Below are 16,807 nucleotides of genomic sequence, written 5' to 3'. Positions count from 1 at the left end.
AGTGAGATGCAATAAACACATTCTACTAGTTCTGTTCAGTTACTCCCCATTGGTTACCCACTCAGTGTGATACAATATACTGAGTCTCCAGAGATGCTCATTCCTAAGATAGCAGCTTCCTTGTTTATCCATGTTAATGAACTCCAGATTTTAGGAAGTTTAAATTCATCATATTGAAGTTATTTTATAGTAGCTTTGAATCTGTATACTAGGGAAATTATGAGTAAGAGTTTTAACAGAATGTTCATGTTCATCTTACTTTACCAATTTAGAGGGACTAAGAGATAAGGATTTGGGTGAAGGGAAACAGTATAAGTGAAAAATACTTCTAAATAATGTCTGAAATTACAAATACAGATGACACAAAGCTGTCAGTCTATAGCCCTTTGAGTAGCACCATATTCCCCATTTTCTAACAGTTGAGAAAACATGGTAAGATTAGGATGAATGGAAGCTTCATGTTTTATTAAGTAATTATTGCTAGTTGTTCACTCAAAATGACTACTGTCTGTTACTTGCATTTTAATGCTTATTTAGGAATACAAATGTTGCCCAGGGTAGAGTGCTTGCCTAACATGCCCAAGGCCCTGGGATCATCCCTAATGTTGAACAAGAAAGAAAGAAGGGATTAAAAAAAAGAACCCTCATTTAAATGTAATCTTTATTTTTAAAGATGTTTTTGCAACAATCAAACCCTGGATTAAATTTTGGTTCTGTTCAACTTTCTTCTGGAAATTCATCTAATGTCCAGCAACTTGCACCTATAAATATGCAAAGCCAGGTTGTTCCTACTAACCAGATTCAAAGTGGAATGAATGCTGGACATATTGGCACAAGTCAGCACATGATTCAACAGACTTTACAAAGTACATCAACTCAGGTAATGTAGTCAAGTACAATGAGCTATGGAATATTCAGTGATTAACATAGCTCTGTATCTCTTAAAGTCTGATAATAATTAGGACATAAAATATTGAGTAATCATTAAAGTATTAGTTGAAAATTTTTAACATTAGTGTTAAATATTTTGACATCTAAAAATTATATAATCTGTTTAAGTGTAATAGTGATACCAGGTTCTGGTAACTTAGAAATTACTTGTGTATGCTAAAAAGCTTTGATTTGCAGCCCAACACCAATGGTTCACACCTGTAATCTTAGCTACTCAAGAGGCTCAGATCTGAGGATCATGGTTCAAAGTCAGCCTGGGCAGGAAACTCTGTAAGACTCTTATCTGCAGTTAAGCACCAAATAAACCAGAAGTGTAGCTATGGCTCAAGTGGCAGAGCACTGGCCTTGAGCACAAAAGCTTAAGGACAGCACCCAGGTCCAGAGTGCAAGCCCCAGAACCATCATACACATAAAAAAAAGTAAAAGATTTGATTTGTAAAGGAGTCTGACCAGGAATTGTGTTACCACATATAGAATAAAGTGTGAGTAGAATAGTGATTGTTTAATCAGCATCCCACAAAATCCTAATAATTAGGGTACATCTATAACTTTATATAGAAAATACAAAAATAGCCTAATCATAAGTCAATCACTTTATGTATCTAACAGAAATTCTTTGTGCATATTTTCTATCATCCCTGTTAAGATCATGTTTCTTTTAAAGTCCTAGCTTGCCTTCCAGCTGGGAATTCAAGGCTGTCATTCCCATTTACTACAAGTCATTTCTTTGTGATTATATTTCTCTTAGAATAAATTATCCTATTTCTCTTTTAATATCCGCTGTTGTTAAAATGGTGAATGGCAGGTGCATTGTTTCCAAATAACTGTTCAGTTAATTTCTTTGTAAAATCTCTCTTATAGCAAAGTCAACAAAATGTACTGAGTGGTCACAGTCAGCAAACATCTCTTCCAAGTCAGACACAAAGCACTCTTACAGCTCCGCTGTATAATACTATGGTGATTTCTCAGCCTGCTGCTGGAAGCATGGTCCAGATTCCATCCAGTATGTCACAGAACAGTACCCAGAGTGCCACAGTAACTACATTCACTCAGGACAGACAGATAAGGTATTTGTCCTACTACCTTTGTCATTTTCAGAGTTGTAATTTGATTAAAAGTAATAATATGAAAGCTGGGAAGTTTTCCTGTAATCCTTGCTCCTCAAGAGGCTGAGATCTGAGGTTTGTGGTTAGAAGCCAGCCCAAGCAGAAATGCCTGAGAGTCTTACCTCCTATGAACTTCCAAAAAGTTGGAAGTGGAGCTGTGGTATGATAAAGCACTAATCTTGAGCAAAAAAGCTCAGAGACAGCGCCCAGACTCTTGAGTTGAAGTCCTAGGACCTGCACACATGCATATATACACAAACACGCACATACACACATACAAAACAGTAATATGGAAAATGTAGGAGCAGCTGGTAGAATGCTAGTCTTGAGCTAAAGAGCCAAGCAAGAGTCCAAAGCCCTGAGTTCAAGCCCTAGGATGGAGGGGGGGCCCATGCGTGCATATAAACATACACATAAAACAATAATAAGGCTAGGGATATAGTTTAGTGGTAGAATGCTTGCTTAATATGCTTACCACACTTAGAACAGTTCCTAACACTGCATTAAGATATAAAACATGATTTTTAAAAAATATTTTATGATTTTATTTTGTTGCTTCTAGCAGCTATTTGAAATAAAATTGTATCTGTTGTTTCAAGACATGAAAATTAGAGTAATAAATTCTATTTTCTGGGATGCAAGCAAATAGGAACCACATCCTATAGTGTTCATAGTATGTTGTACAAGGATTCATTTCACTGTGCAGTCCCATCTTGTTAGTGCAAGTGCTAGAGTGTTTGTGTAGCAACTATAGTGGTGTAGCTTACCTTTCTTGAATTTGTTAAGTGTTCAAAATACATGATTTTGTTTTTCCCCTTTTTGGGGGATGGCGTGGTACTGGGGCATAAACTAAAGGCCTTCAGCTCTCACTTGGCTTTTCTGTTCAAGACTGTCAGTCACTCTTATCATTTCAACTACACCTCTACTTTCTCAAAACACATGGATTCACTCTTATTTTTTCTAAAGTGTTTACAAGGATCTTTTTTTTCCTTATGTCTCATATAAGAAAAACACAGGATTTTAATAATTTCTCATGGTCCTATATAGTTAGATTAGAGAAGTAGCCACTCTGAACTCAGACCCAGATGTCTGATTTCAAAGTTTACTTCAGTAAGAATTCAAAGTAGTTGGCTTAACAAATCTTTTGAAGAAGTGCCATTTCTATACTAAAAAGCTGCCTTCTAACAACTATAGGATCTCTATAATAAGAAATCTCTAATTTTAAATGATTTTTATTTTTACTTTACTCCCAGTACATACTTTTTTTGTCAGGGATGGGGCTTAAACTCTGGGCTGAGACGCTGTCCCTGAGCTCTTCAGCTCAAGGCTAGTGCTCTACCACTTGATCCACAGCCCTACTTCTGCTTGGCTAATTCTGGTGGCTAATTGGAGATAAGAATCTCACACATTTTCCTGCCCAGTCTGGTTTTGAACCTCAATCCTCAGATATCAGCCTTCTGAGTAGCTAGAATTACAAGCAACAGCTACCAACACCCAGCAATACTTCTTTTTTTTTTGAAGTTTTACTTTTATTTGTTTTTTATTTAAGTAGTTGTACAAAGAGGTTTCAATCCAACATGACAGTTTATGAGTACAATGCATCTTAATCATTACTCTTGCCCATTGTGCCCAATCCCATCCATAACCTCCTAATGTTGTTTTATTACTTCTTGTATATACGGTTTGGCTGCTGTATTGAGTGGCATATTGTACTGTGTTAATAATTTTCAGAGTAAAGAAGCTGCAGGATTACATAGGGACTGAAAGCAAGAAGCTTTTCTTTGTAGCTCCGTTATCTTACAAAGTCTGACTTACGAATGTTTAGATGGAAATCTTATAAATGCTCTCCATTAAAATGCAGAGGACTGGTTTTTGTTAGTTTTTGTTGCTGACGATTGGACCAGTATGTCCTATGCACATACTCTACCATTGATCCGCACTCCCAGACAAAAGACTTTTATTTTAAAGCTTTGGAGGAAAGTCATTAAACTGGAATACTGACATGCATTTTGGAAGGTGCAATTTAGTGATGATTTGTAAATGCAGTTCTGAGAGGACAAATCCCTTTTCAGAAAGCAAATGTTTGAAGCCTACATTGATGTTATTATAAGTCAGATCTTTCCTCTGGGAAAAGACTTGTAAAAATCAAAGAAAGGTAAATAAGTCAGAATTATTGTAAGCTTATAGAAAAACAGAAGTGAGCAATTTTATGGGTTGAGGTAAGCAGGTGAAGAGAGCAGTGTGGTTAGTCAGGATAGTTTGGCCTGCAGTGAGCGTGGTTTTGAATTTGTGGTGAGGCCTCTATAAAGGGGCATTCTCAGCAAAGGAGACCAGCATATACACAGCTGCTGAAGTGTGAGCTACAGCTGCTGAAGTGTGAGCTAGCTAGGCAATGGAGATGATTATGAAGAATGTGTTTTGCTGCCAGTGATGAGTAAAGTATTTTCTGGATAAAGCACATATCAGTGAGTCAATAGGCAATTCAGCTATTAATTTTAAGATTATAGAAGAAATAACATTTAGCACTTGAGTAACTAAGCACACTATAAATTAAATGTTACTTTTTTTGAGGTTTCTTTAAGAATGTTTAAAATTTTGAACTCAAGCATTTGGTCCTAAAGTGTATACAGTATGTTTTTCATTTTATTGTTAAAGTGATTAACAGAGGGGTTATAGTTTCATACCTAAGGCAATGAGTACATTTCTTGTTACTTCCTCCCTTATTCCCCCCTCCCCCTGGGCTCCCCCTTCCCTCTATCCCTCCCCTTGACTTGTACAGTTGGTTTATACCATGTAGTTTTGTTAAGTATTGCTATTGCATTGGTTTGTCTTTTTATTTATTTGTTTTGTTTTTGTTGCCAGTCCTGGGGCTTGGGACTCAGGGCCTGAGCACTGTCCCTGGCTTCTTTTTGCTCAAGGCTAGCACTGTACCTCTTGAGCCATAGCACCACTTCTGGCTTTTTTCTATATATGTGGTGCTGAGGAATTGAACCCAGGGCTTCATGTATCTGAGGCGAGCACTTTACCATTTGGCCATATTCCCAGTCCCTGGTTTGTCTTTTTATCCTTTGTCTCTCCATTTTGGTATTACCTTTCCTTTCCCTAGTTCCAGTACACTTATATACAATATCCAGGGTATTAAAATCAGCTACAGTGGGCTGGGGATATAGCCTAGTGGCAAGAGTGCTTGCCTTGTATACATGAAGCCCTGGGTTCGATTCCCCAGCACCACATATACAGAAAATGGCCAGAAGTGGCGCTGTGACTCAAGTGGCAGAGTGCTAGCCTTGAGCAAAAAGAAGCCAGGGACAGTGCTCAGGCCCTGAGTCCAAGGCCCAGGACTGGCCAAAAAAAAAAGAAATGTACTCACTACCTTATGTATGAAACTGTACATTACTTTGACAATAAATAAGTAAATAAATAAATAAAAATTAAAATCAGCTACAGTGATACCGGGTAAAACCACAAGAAAGAAAGACAAAAGAAAAAGGGTATAATTTCACATGGTATGCTGAAAATAACAACAATGATAAACCACTTGTTTCCATAACTTGGAGTTCATTTCAATTATCTTATGTGTTCATCTGGACATAGCTATTGACTATTGTAATCTTCTGCTAGGACTATCCTAGACATGTACTAATTATTCCCAATGAGGGAAACCATAGAGCCTATGTTTCTTTGGGTGTGGCTCACTTCACTTATGTTTTATTTCCAAGTCCTTTCCTTCCCTTTACGAATGAGGCAATGCCATTCTTTCTGATAGAGGCATAGAATTCCATTGTGTAAAATACAGTATTTTATTTTCAACATGTGACATGGATTCGGAATAAATTAATTTAAGGGTATAGCTTGCCTAGCATGTACAAATTCCACAGTATAATCCCCATCATTGCGAAAATGAATCAGTATAAATTTATTTTTTCTATGGAATATATAAAATACGTGTACGAGTTTCTTTTTTATATTTTTGGTGGTACTGGGGTTTGAACTCAGGGCTTCACACTTGCTAAGCAGGTGCTCAACTGCTTGAACCACTACTTCATCCTTACATTAATACTATTAAGTCCTTTAACAGATTGTAATACAGTCTTCATGCTACCTGTACAGTAGGGTCAGATCTGTTTCCCTGCTGTGATGGCCAGTGTTTGAAATTAACCTCATGCCATAGAAAAGGCAAATGGAAATGATACTCTTCCCAGAAGAGATAGGGAAGGGAGGAAAATATAATAGTAAACACTATGCTATATTGATAAGCTTGTAAGTTAAGTTTTGGTTTTTAGGTTTTTTTTTGGGGGGGGGGCAGTTCTGAGGCTTGGACTCAGGGCCCACACACTGTCCTTTAGCTTTTTCACTCAAGGCTAGTGCTCTACCACTTGACGTAGCTTTTTAGAGGTTAATTGGAGATAAGTCTCACAGACTTTCCTGCCTGGGCTGGCTCTGTTTTTGTCCAATATTAGAATATCACTTGTTTTTATTTATGTTTGTAGTATACATTTGATGGTTTTTTTTTCCTATAAATGTAGTTTTTAAATTATCTTATGGTAGCTTTAAGGTTTTCTGTGAATTGTGTGCCACATATATCTCACTTAGTCATTGTATGAAATGAAAAAAGTTTTTACATGATTAAAATTGTCTATGATGGTAGCTCCTGCCTTCAATCCTAGCAACTCAGAAAGCCTAGATCTGAGGATCTCGCTTCAAAGCTAGCCCAGGCAGGGAAATCTTTGAGACTCTTACCTCCAATTAACCCAAAAACCAGAAGTGGACCTGTGGCTCAAGGTGGTAGAGCACTACCCTTGAGCAGAAAAGCTCAGGGACAACCGCCTAGGCCCCTGAGTTCAAGCCACATGACTAACAAAAATTCTCTATGATATAATATTCATAAAATTAAGTGTATTGAACTTTGTCAAATATACTGTGCTCTGCCTGTCCATTCTACCTGTCATTCAACTCTCTGGATGCTGTCACCTGTCACTCACTGTGAATAAATGCTGCTATGAATGAAAATGTGCAAGTGTCTGAGTTGCTGCTTTCATTTCTTTTTTTTTTTTTTTTTTTTGCCAGTCCTGGGCCTTGGACTCAGGGCCTGAGCACTGTCCCTGGTTTCTTTTTGCTCAAGGCTAGCACTCTGCCATTTGCGCCACAGCGCCACTTCTGGCTGCTCTTGCCACTAGGCCATATTCCCAGCCCTGCTTTCATTTCTTTTGCATTATATACCCAGAAGTGGAATCGTTTCATGTGGTTGGTATCCTGTTTAATATTTTGAGGAATTGCCATATAGTTTTCCATGGTGGCCACAGTATTTTGCATTCCCATCAGTGGTTCACAAATGTTCCTACTTATCCACATTGCTGTCAACACTGATGATTGCCTATTGCTTTGTCTATAATAGTTATCCTGATGGGTACAGAAAGTGGCTTCTCATGTTGGTTGGTTTGATTAGCATTTCCCTAATGGCTAGTGATACTGAATACCTTTGTGTACATTTATTGGCCATTTCTATATCTTTGGAGAACTATCTAATGTTTAGGTGTGACCTTTATTTATTGAGTTTAGTTTTAAGAAATATTTACATGTTCTAGTTATTATAATCAAATATATCACACACATAATTCACAAACATACTTTTCATTAGTGGGTTGTCTGTTCAGTACACATTTTTTATTTTATGTATTAGTTAACTGTTTTTTTTTTTTGCCAGTTCTGGGGCTTCGACTCAGGGTCTGAGCACTGTCCCTGGCTTCTTTTTGCTCAAGGCTAGCACTCTGCCACCTGAGCCACAGCGCCACTTCTGGCCGTTTTCTGTATATGTGGTGCTGGGGAATTGAACCCAGGGCCTCGTGTATATGAGGCAAGCACTCTTGCCACTAGGCCATATCCCCAGCCCCTAGTTAACTGTTTTTAAAGAAGAAAAAATGTTATCACCTTTAGTTTTGATGGTGTCATTGGAATAAATTTCTAAAGTTGTGTCATGAGGCTTTTCTGTTTTGATTCTTAAATCTTGTTTATGGTTTGTAATATGAGTGATCATATACTTTTCTATATACATTTTTTGTTTTACCGGTATCTCCAAAAAGAATCTTTAAAAACAAACAAAATATAAACTTGTGCTTTTACAAAATGAAATTGGCAATATCATTGGATATTAAATGATCACTGCCTTTTATGATGTATTTGCTGTTCTTCTCCTCTTTTCTTTCTTTTCAGATTTTCTCAAGGTCAGCAACTTGTGACCAAATTAGTGACTGCTCCTGTAGCTTGTGGGGCAGTCATGGTACCTAGTACTATGCTTATGGGTCAGGTAGTGACTGCCTATCCTACTTTCGCCACACAACAGCAGCAGGCACAGGCATTGTCAGTAACACAGCAACAGCAACAGCAGCAGCAACAGCAGCAGCAACAGAGTTCTCAGGAGCAGCAACTTCCCTCAGTTCAGCAACCATCTCAGGCTCAGCTGACCCAACCACCACAGCAGTTTTTACAGGTAAATTTCCCTATGGGGAAGTCATCTCAGTCCATTTATTTATTTATTATAATGGAATTTGGCAAATGACTTAGAAAACTTGTCCTGATTAGCCTTTTTTTTTAAACTTCTTTGTTCAGTATTTGAAAGACTTGGTCCTACCACAATCATTCGCAGTTTTATCTGAACTATTAGAGCAAGTGGCCTGCTTTTTGCCCTTCAGGTCTAGTTAGAGCAAAAATGAAAATATAAAGATTTTGTCCCTATGGAAAGTGGATAACTTGAATAAATCTTATGTGGACAGTATTAAGGAGTAAAGCAGTGTTGTATATTAATCCATTTGTATTTTTTAGACTTCTAGGTTGCTCCATGGGAATCCTTCAACTCAGCTCATCCTCTCTGCTGCATTTCCACTACAACAGAGCTCCTTCCCCCAGTCACATCACCAGCAGCAGCAGCAACAGCAGCAACTTAGTCGGCATAGGACTGACAGCTTGACCGATCCTTCCAAGGTTCAACCACAGTAGCACACACACTTCCTTCTTCTCTGGCATCGAGGGAAGAAGGAGATGGCCCATAAAGAGTTACTCAGATAATTCGAGAATAGGAGGAAAACTTCCAGCTGTTCCATAAGATGTAGTATTGAGTGTTCTCATTCCTGGAATTTAGTTGGTAAGAAAAATGCTGCCTAGTGCTACAGATGTACATTACATACCAGCCAGCAGGAGATAATCCTAGAGACATAGCCAATTCTGACAGTGTTTCAGTCACCAGATTTTTTTTTTGATGGAAAAAAAAAGAGTATATTGCCAAATGGATGAAGTTCAGCTATGAGACTGACCGTTAGTGAATCTGAAAGGCACGGATAATGTTTGTACTTTTAGTGGTTCTGTGCCTGGTGTTGAGTGTTACAGAGGACTGCACCACTGCCACGTCAGGGGGTTCACTTACAGTGATGCCATGAAGATAGTCCAGTAAGTAGGGCCCCCATTTCTCTCCCTCTTCAAATAATGGTAGAGCAGTAATTACTTTGAGAATGTTGTGTAGGTTCAAATTCTTTATGTATAGATGCTGTAAAAATATGTATATGTCTGGATGAAGGAGAGAAGCACACATTCTGTATGCTGCATGAAAGCATTATCTCTTCTTTATAGGTATGAGTACATTTCATTAGATTTTTACACCTGATACAGCCTCCACTTTTCCTTTTGTTTACAGCATAATAGTGTTCTATTCATTTTTCCAGGGCATGTCTTTGTGTTCATACTTTGGCTGTGATGTCAGAGTTTGTTTAGTGAGGTATGAAGTGCTGCTGGGAATGGATTTTTTTTTTCAGGTTAAATTATTGATACAATAGGATTTTCAGTTACTCAAAAATATCCCTCATTTCATTATTTTTCAATTATGTTTGAAAATAGGATTTGCACTGCTGTATTTTAGGTGGTTGGGAGTTTGATCACATAGTTCTGTGTATTTCATAGTGAGAAATACATATGTATAAGGTTTTTAACAAGCCTGAAAGTAATTTCAAGAATGTTTCAGTTATAGGAGTAAATTTTGCACACAAAACATTTTAGGCACTTTTTAACATTCTCATTGGTGGGAATTTTAACTTTTAGGATTTATTGGAATCTTTTTATTATCCTTCATAATTTCAATGCTTCTTTTAGTCAGAAATGATTCAGGGTTATTGGGAGGGGGGGTTCCATAGTGCCTTGATTTGATTCAGGTGATAGCTCACCATCTTGAACTCATTGTCTGGTTTCAATAGCAGTTTTGAAACCTTAGTCCATTTTTAACAGCATGTGATGATCAGTGTCATTATTCTCCTTGATTCTTATAGTGATGGGAGTTTCATTAAGTGGGATACAAAAAGTTTAAAGAAAAGAGAATCACCTAACACTATCACAGTAATATGCTCCCAAACTTGTTTTCTAAATTAATATCTTCCTTTAAAGCTAGTCATTACCAGTAAATATTCTTATATGAAGAGGTAGAAATGAAATGATGGCTCTGCCATCATTACAACATGGATACTGTAACTCACATGCTTTTAAGTATGAACTGAGATTTCATCTGCTAATATCATATTCTAAAGGTAATAAAGTACAACACAAGTTACATACATTTTAAAAAGCATTGTTTAGATTTTTATGGTACTAATAATAAAATTTTTAATTATAGAGCATTAAGAATTAAGATTAGTGGAAAAATCTTATAAGTGACTGGAAAGGGGGAAAACAAACACAAATGACCTTAAGGGAAAATGTGTAACAGAGGTGAAGTTGCTAAAAAAAAAGATTTTGAACAATGATGATAATCTAATAGACAGATTCTAGATAAAAGGCTCAGGGGAATATGCTAAGTCAGTTCTTGATCTTTGGCTTTACTGTCATCCTTAAGAGATATCTTGTTTTGCTGTAAAACAAAAGTATACTTGGGCACAATTAAGTTAGAAAGTTAATGTTGAAAAATAACCAAAGAAAATTGGTACCTATCCTTCTACAAAGAGGTATGCCAAGATGCCACTCAATAATTAACATATCATAGAATTCTTCTAATTAAATGGTGATTTAGAAGAGATTCCTGACATTCCTGTGAACAAGTAGCTGTCAGAAAGCACGTATGTGTGTACATGATCATACACATGGCAGAACTGATGTTGTGATTGTCTCCAAATTGCCTTTCTCAACCTTCTGCTATTCCCTATGTATCTGAGTTGTGCCTCTTTGTTGGCAATACAGAGTGATAAGGATTTAGCTAACAAAACATGAACTATTAAGGCTTAACCTCTAAGTACCATAATAGAAAATTGTGACTACTCTGTACTTAATAGAATTAAAACATAGATAGGCCACAAGGCAAATCAATAAGCTGTTTTGTTTACTCACATTCTTCTACCTATCCCAAGTATTTTCTACATTCACAAATGTGTTTAGGAAAGAAAACTAAAATTTTTTTTCATTATAATTCCATTTATTCAGGAATAAGGTGACCTTTTCCTGCTTGAGATTGACAATTGCTAAATTTAAAGAGGCAATTAGCTGGTAATCTCTGCTGTCAGTATGGAAGGAGGTGTTGGAAAAGCTAGTCAGTATCTTTTTACCCTTGGTTCCCTCCTGGTTCTCTTGAACTTGGGTTTTGCAAAACTACCCCAACCTCTTCCCCATGAGACTTAAGCATTCAGATGAAGATCCAACAGTTTCTCATTTTTCCTTCAATTCTATAGCCAAAGTTCTTAAAATCCCACATATAAATCATGAAGTGATACAAAATGCGAACACCTTTCAGGTTCTTAAAAAAAAATCTTCCCTTCCCTCTGCTTTACCCTCACAGGGATTCAGTTCCTAAAAGCATTTCATGCTGGTGGTGCTTACTAGTAAGGAACTGCTAAGGAATAGGGCAGGTGCTGGCAGTTCTGCAGTGTTGCCTTGCTCAGGCTTCTGTGCTGTCAGTGTTGCTTAATAAGTACAAGTGGCAAATACAAGGACTAGCTGTTGCTGCTGAAAGTGGTATCAAGCCTGAAACCAGACCTACCAGTACTCCAGGGTTTGGGGGGGGGGGGGTGGAAAATATGGGAGGAAAAGCAAATTGTAGTGGGTTGGTAGCATGTAAGTAAATTCTACAGTTCAGCCTCCTAATTCCATCCTGAGTTCAGGTGGGAAGTTGAAGAGTGCTGTGTGCTCTGCCTTGTCAAGTAGATGTGGCTTAGGAATGTACTAGCGATAAAAGAATGCCAGTGATTATGAAGTTTGTTACAAAACTCAGTGCAAAATAGTGAGCATGTTGTTTGAGTTCTTTACATGTGTATAGTTGTTGGTCATTGCCTTAATGCTGTCTCTTGGTTAGGGGTACTGAAGCAGTCCAGCTCTACAAAGAGCATTGGGTTGAAGAGAGATGATTGAAGTAGCCTTAAGAAAGGGACCCTCTTAAAATAGTAAGTCTACCTGGATATTAATTCTTTTCACCTGGATATTACTGTTTTGAAAATATTTCCACTACATTGAGGCAAACTTTTAGTGGGATGCAGACAGCATGTTACCTTAGTAATCTTTTTTTTTTCCTATTTCTTTGGTGATTGAAGGGTTGTTGAACATTGTATAAAACTCATTGAAGCTGACAACTTTTCCAATGTCTGTGGCTCTATTCTTAGTGCCACAGGAGTCCATGTTGGAAGGTATAAACACTGGATATTAATGTTGCTAAGTGCGTCTAGCCAGGAGTAAGCTGATTGGAACTTTCAATGATGAAGAAACAGCACAAAAGCACTTGCCATTTTACTAGTGATTGGAGAGACCGTCTTTGTTTGTCTGGATTGAGTGAGCATTCTTCTAAAAGGAGTGTCCTGAAGTAATTGCAAAGGAAGAGTTGACTATTTTTATAGCATATTTAATATATTTGTATATAACAATGAGTATAGTAGGAACCCTCCACATGCCTCCCACTTTTCTAATTTCCTTCCCCTTTTGCCATAGCCCTAGTGTAGCCTCATCCGCATGGGTAATGTGCCTATTGTCAGCCTACCAAAAGATAGTGCTGCTGCTTTTTCAGACAGGTGAGATCAGACTCTCATGCCCGGGGATCCTTTATGGGAGGAACAGCACACACTTCAAACAACATACCACAGTCTAAAAGCATCATTTTGAAATGTAATAAGCACTTTATTGCAATTATCCATTTTGATAAAAGTTTATTAGCTTAGGCATTAACTGTTTCTAAAGGATCCCCAAATCATCACTTAGGTGAAATTATGACACATTTCTGAGAAATGTTTAGATCCAGTGAACCATAGGTTTATGGGAGTGATTTCAAGGTAGCCAAATGAACTCTTATTTTGAATGTGGAGTCAAGAGGTTGTAGATGCCTAGTTCCATTTAAACACTATTGTAAACCTAATCTTGCCTATTGTGTGGACACCAAAAGAGACCAATGAGCCTGTTTATTATCAGAGGTCTAGAAAATTGCATCTGTGTGAGTAGATATACAGAATTAATTTAAAAGTGATTGATAGTAATATTTTAGAACACAGTAATTGAGTGTTTTAAATGTGCCCTGAAATGTTGGCATGTCATTTCAGCGTTTCCATTTGAATTGCTCTTGTAATATTTTTGCACAAAAAGGATTGAAAGACTGCTTTGGGTAAAGAAAAAAAGTTTAATTTGGTCTTATTTTTAATGTCTCCTGTGAAAACACAGGATCAATTTTGTTCCTATAGTTATTAATTCAGGATATTTCAAACAGTGTTGAACAACTCATAAGAATTAAGCAAACTTGGATATTTAAAATTAAAATACTTTATTTCCATGTGACTCTTTTGTATAGTTTTTTCCCCCATTGTCATTACACTACATTCCTTGTTTTTCTTAAGTAATACTTTGCAGGTTTTGTTTTCGATATTTAACATGTAAGCTGCCTGGGTTTTCCCAGGGGAGGTCTTAGTGAAATGATAGTTTCTGAAGAGACTATTAAGTGAAATCCCATCACCACTACCAGCAAACATTGAGGTGCTGCGTTAGATGACAATCAAAATAGTAAGTATTTATTAAGAAAGAATCTAGAAAGTGGTTTAAACAGTTGCTTTGAAAGCAGTTCTCTGGGTTTCTTGAATGAAAATCACTAAGTATATTTATTTATATTTTAAAATATCATTGCATCATTTTCTCATCAGTAATTTCAATGTTATATATTTAATTTGTGACTTGTTTTGTTTTGCATCGTTGTCTTGTACTTGGAGAACTGGATATTGTCTGAGACAGTTGCTAGCCCTCTCAATGACTCTCCAAGGACAACCGGAATCTGTTCAGAGCAGGAGGGCAGTGGAGGGCCCATTCCATTTGCCCTGCACTTCCTCTTGCTTTAACTAAGATTTTCCCTGTGCTTCACATAGTTCCAACCTTTTTCTAGTTTCACTCGCTGCCTTCTCTATTTTCTGGGGACTTTTTTATATAACTTTCCCAGCACAGCCAAAGGCCAGTATTACAGAACCAATGGCACACATTGCCTGTTTTGTTCATTTGGGGAAATATTAAATTATCAGCATATTCTAATGGCTATCATATCCACATTAAAGTTCTTAAATATAGATGGAATAGATACACACTGAAAACCTCTACATAAGTTTGCTCTTTATATAGTTGTAGTGTTGTTTGCTCTTTTTTTTTTTTTTAAACAAAACTTCCATACACAGCACTGTCCAACATAACAGTGCTTGAACATTTGAAGCCTAGATACTCAAGAATCCTTCCGGCTCATTCATTGGAACTTAATCCTCCACTTCAGGGCTCCTGAGCTGCTTGAAGCTCTACCTCTCACAGGTGAGGCAAAGCTCATGCAGGGATCCCTTAAAGAATGGTAATTAAAACATTGCCACCTACAGGTTGGATTTTACTTTGCAAAAATAATGTAGTAACAGGTTTAAAGATACACTATTTTCACCTGTATGCTTTTAAATCTCTGAGGAAATGAACTGTGACATGCTTTGGGAAATGACATTCAATTGTTTTATGTGTCTGTTGAGTTGACTTGTACTGGTGCAGGTTCACTACTGGTAATGGTTGAGCCATTACCAAGAAGTCAAAATGGAGGAAAAGATACGTTACCTTCAAATTAATGTATTGTACAACTAGACAGTCATCGTCAAGCAAAAAAATTCCAACTGTCCAGGAAATGTCCTGTTTATAAAATGCATGTCAGCAGGAATTGCTGTAATTTAAACCATTCCTAGATTTTGAAATCTATTTTCCTGTGGTTGTGTAGGGCCTCAGATGCCAATTTCATAGTCACTCTTCTGTAAAGATCAAAGCCCAAAGACAAGTTAAATCAGTGTGTATTGAAACCAGTTAGTACAAAAAAAAAGTTTTATCTTTGTAAATTTTTGTTAACATCAGTTGGTAGTTGTAAAAACACACCAAATGCTAATAATGTTCTGTGTAGTTCTTAGTGTGCTATTCCTAGCATTGCTGTCTTTTACTGCTTGGTTCTGGGGTTAATACAAAGTAGATATGTCCCCCATTTTTAACTTCCAAATGGATGGAGCTACAAGTGGCTACTGATCTTCTTTCCTTAATGTGAATGTTTAAATGAAATTCAAAGTAACTTACAAACATGAGAATAGGCATTTTTCACATATTTGTCTTCTGCCAAAACTCTAAATTGCATTCTAAGGATGAGGAATAATCATGATTCATCGGTGCTATATTAGGTTCCCTGATTCATGAGCTATGTTTGGAAATACAATACTGTATAAAACATATAGTTTTTAACCAGCTTTGATAATTGGTCACAGCTTGTTTTTAAGTTATACTTTGAGAAGAAAGTAAAAGTGTGTTACTAGCCTACCTCCACTCAGGCTTCTTCATGTGTCATCACTTTTCCAAGTTATGATGTAGTTCTTAAAATCTACATGTTCTATTATAATGTTCTTTCCTATATAGTCTATTGTAATGTGTTCAAAACCTAAAATTACAGAAAAGCCAAGCAGTAGCATTGTGGAATTTTGGGTTGGGGGGTTTGTGGATTTTTTTTGTGTGGCTTTTTTTTTTAATGTAAAATAGATCCAGACTTTGTTTTCTTCACTTTAAAAAAATAAAAAAATACCTCAGTGCTAGTGCTGTTTTTCAGTATTATCTGCATCTCTCCAGAATACCTGCTTTATGTGGCACAGAATTGTAAGAATCACATTTTGAATTTGTAGAAAGACTTATTAAATATTTTTAAATCTCTTAACATTTTCCTTTTTTATTCAGTAGTGGGGCCTAACTGCATTAATATTTCTTGCCTTGTAACTTAGGTCTGAATTGCCAGATTGTGTAAGTAGTTAGGTTCTCTGCAAAGACTGCTAATGGTGCCTGAAAAAAGCTCTTTAAACCAGTGCTTAAAGTAGGCTGGCTACCTGACCAAGGTCATCAAGCTGCCATACTATTAACTACTTCCCACAAGGAATCCTATTAGTGATCATCTTTTTTTAAAGTGTCTAATCTTAAAAGGCAATGTGCTTGAACCCGTTTGGTTTCTGGCAGTTCTAAAGCTTGAACTCAGGGCTTCTCACTTGCTCGGTTGGCACTCCACTACGTTAGCCATGCCTCCAGCCTTTTTCATTGTTACTTTTGGAGATATAATCTCAGGACTTTTTGCCCAAGCTATTTCAAGCCACAATACTCTGGATCTCAGCTTTCTCAGCTAGGATGACAGGCATGAGCTGTTGTTGCCTGACTTTTGTCTTCATTCATGGGTATATTTCAACCCTGTAATATACTTTTTATGACAGAACCTAGTTTCAAAAAAA

General features: G+C 37.0%; 1 protein-coding gene across 9 annotated transcripts in view; it reads left to right on the top strand.

The window, feature by feature from the left end:
* Window positions 1-10,775, top strand: part of Clock (clock circadian regulator) — a 66,029-nt gene extending 55,254 nt beyond the window's left edge. For 7 of the 9 annotated variants that reach the window (XM_048364740.1, XM_048364743.1, XM_048364739.1 and 4 more), the window contains 4 exons: window positions 674-880; window positions 1,813-2,018; window positions 8,268-8,544; window positions 8,877-10,775. In XM_048364740.1, the coding sequence (XP_048220697.1) occupies window positions 674-880; window positions 1,813-2,018; window positions 8,268-8,544; window positions 8,877-9,050 (864 nt within the window). In that variant the 3' untranslated portion in view covers window positions 9,051-10,775. The remainder of the gene's footprint in view (window positions 1-673; window positions 881-1,812; window positions 2,019-8,267; window positions 8,545-8,876) is intronic. The other 2 variants (XM_048364745.1, XM_048364746.1) reach the window with 2 other exon arrangements.
* The last annotated feature ends 6,032 nt before the right edge of the window (window positions 10,776-16,807 follow it).

Source organism: Perognathus longimembris, chromosome 16 (assembly GCF_023159225.1).
Source record: "Perognathus longimembris pacificus isolate PPM17 chromosome 16, ASM2315922v1, whole genome shotgun sequence".
Classification (NCBI taxonomy): Eukaryota; Metazoa; Chordata; class Mammalia; order Rodentia; family Heteromyidae; genus Perognathus; species Perognathus longimembris.
The sequence above is the reverse complement of the archived record's forward strand: the minus strand, read 5'-3'. Positions and strand labels throughout refer to the sequence as shown.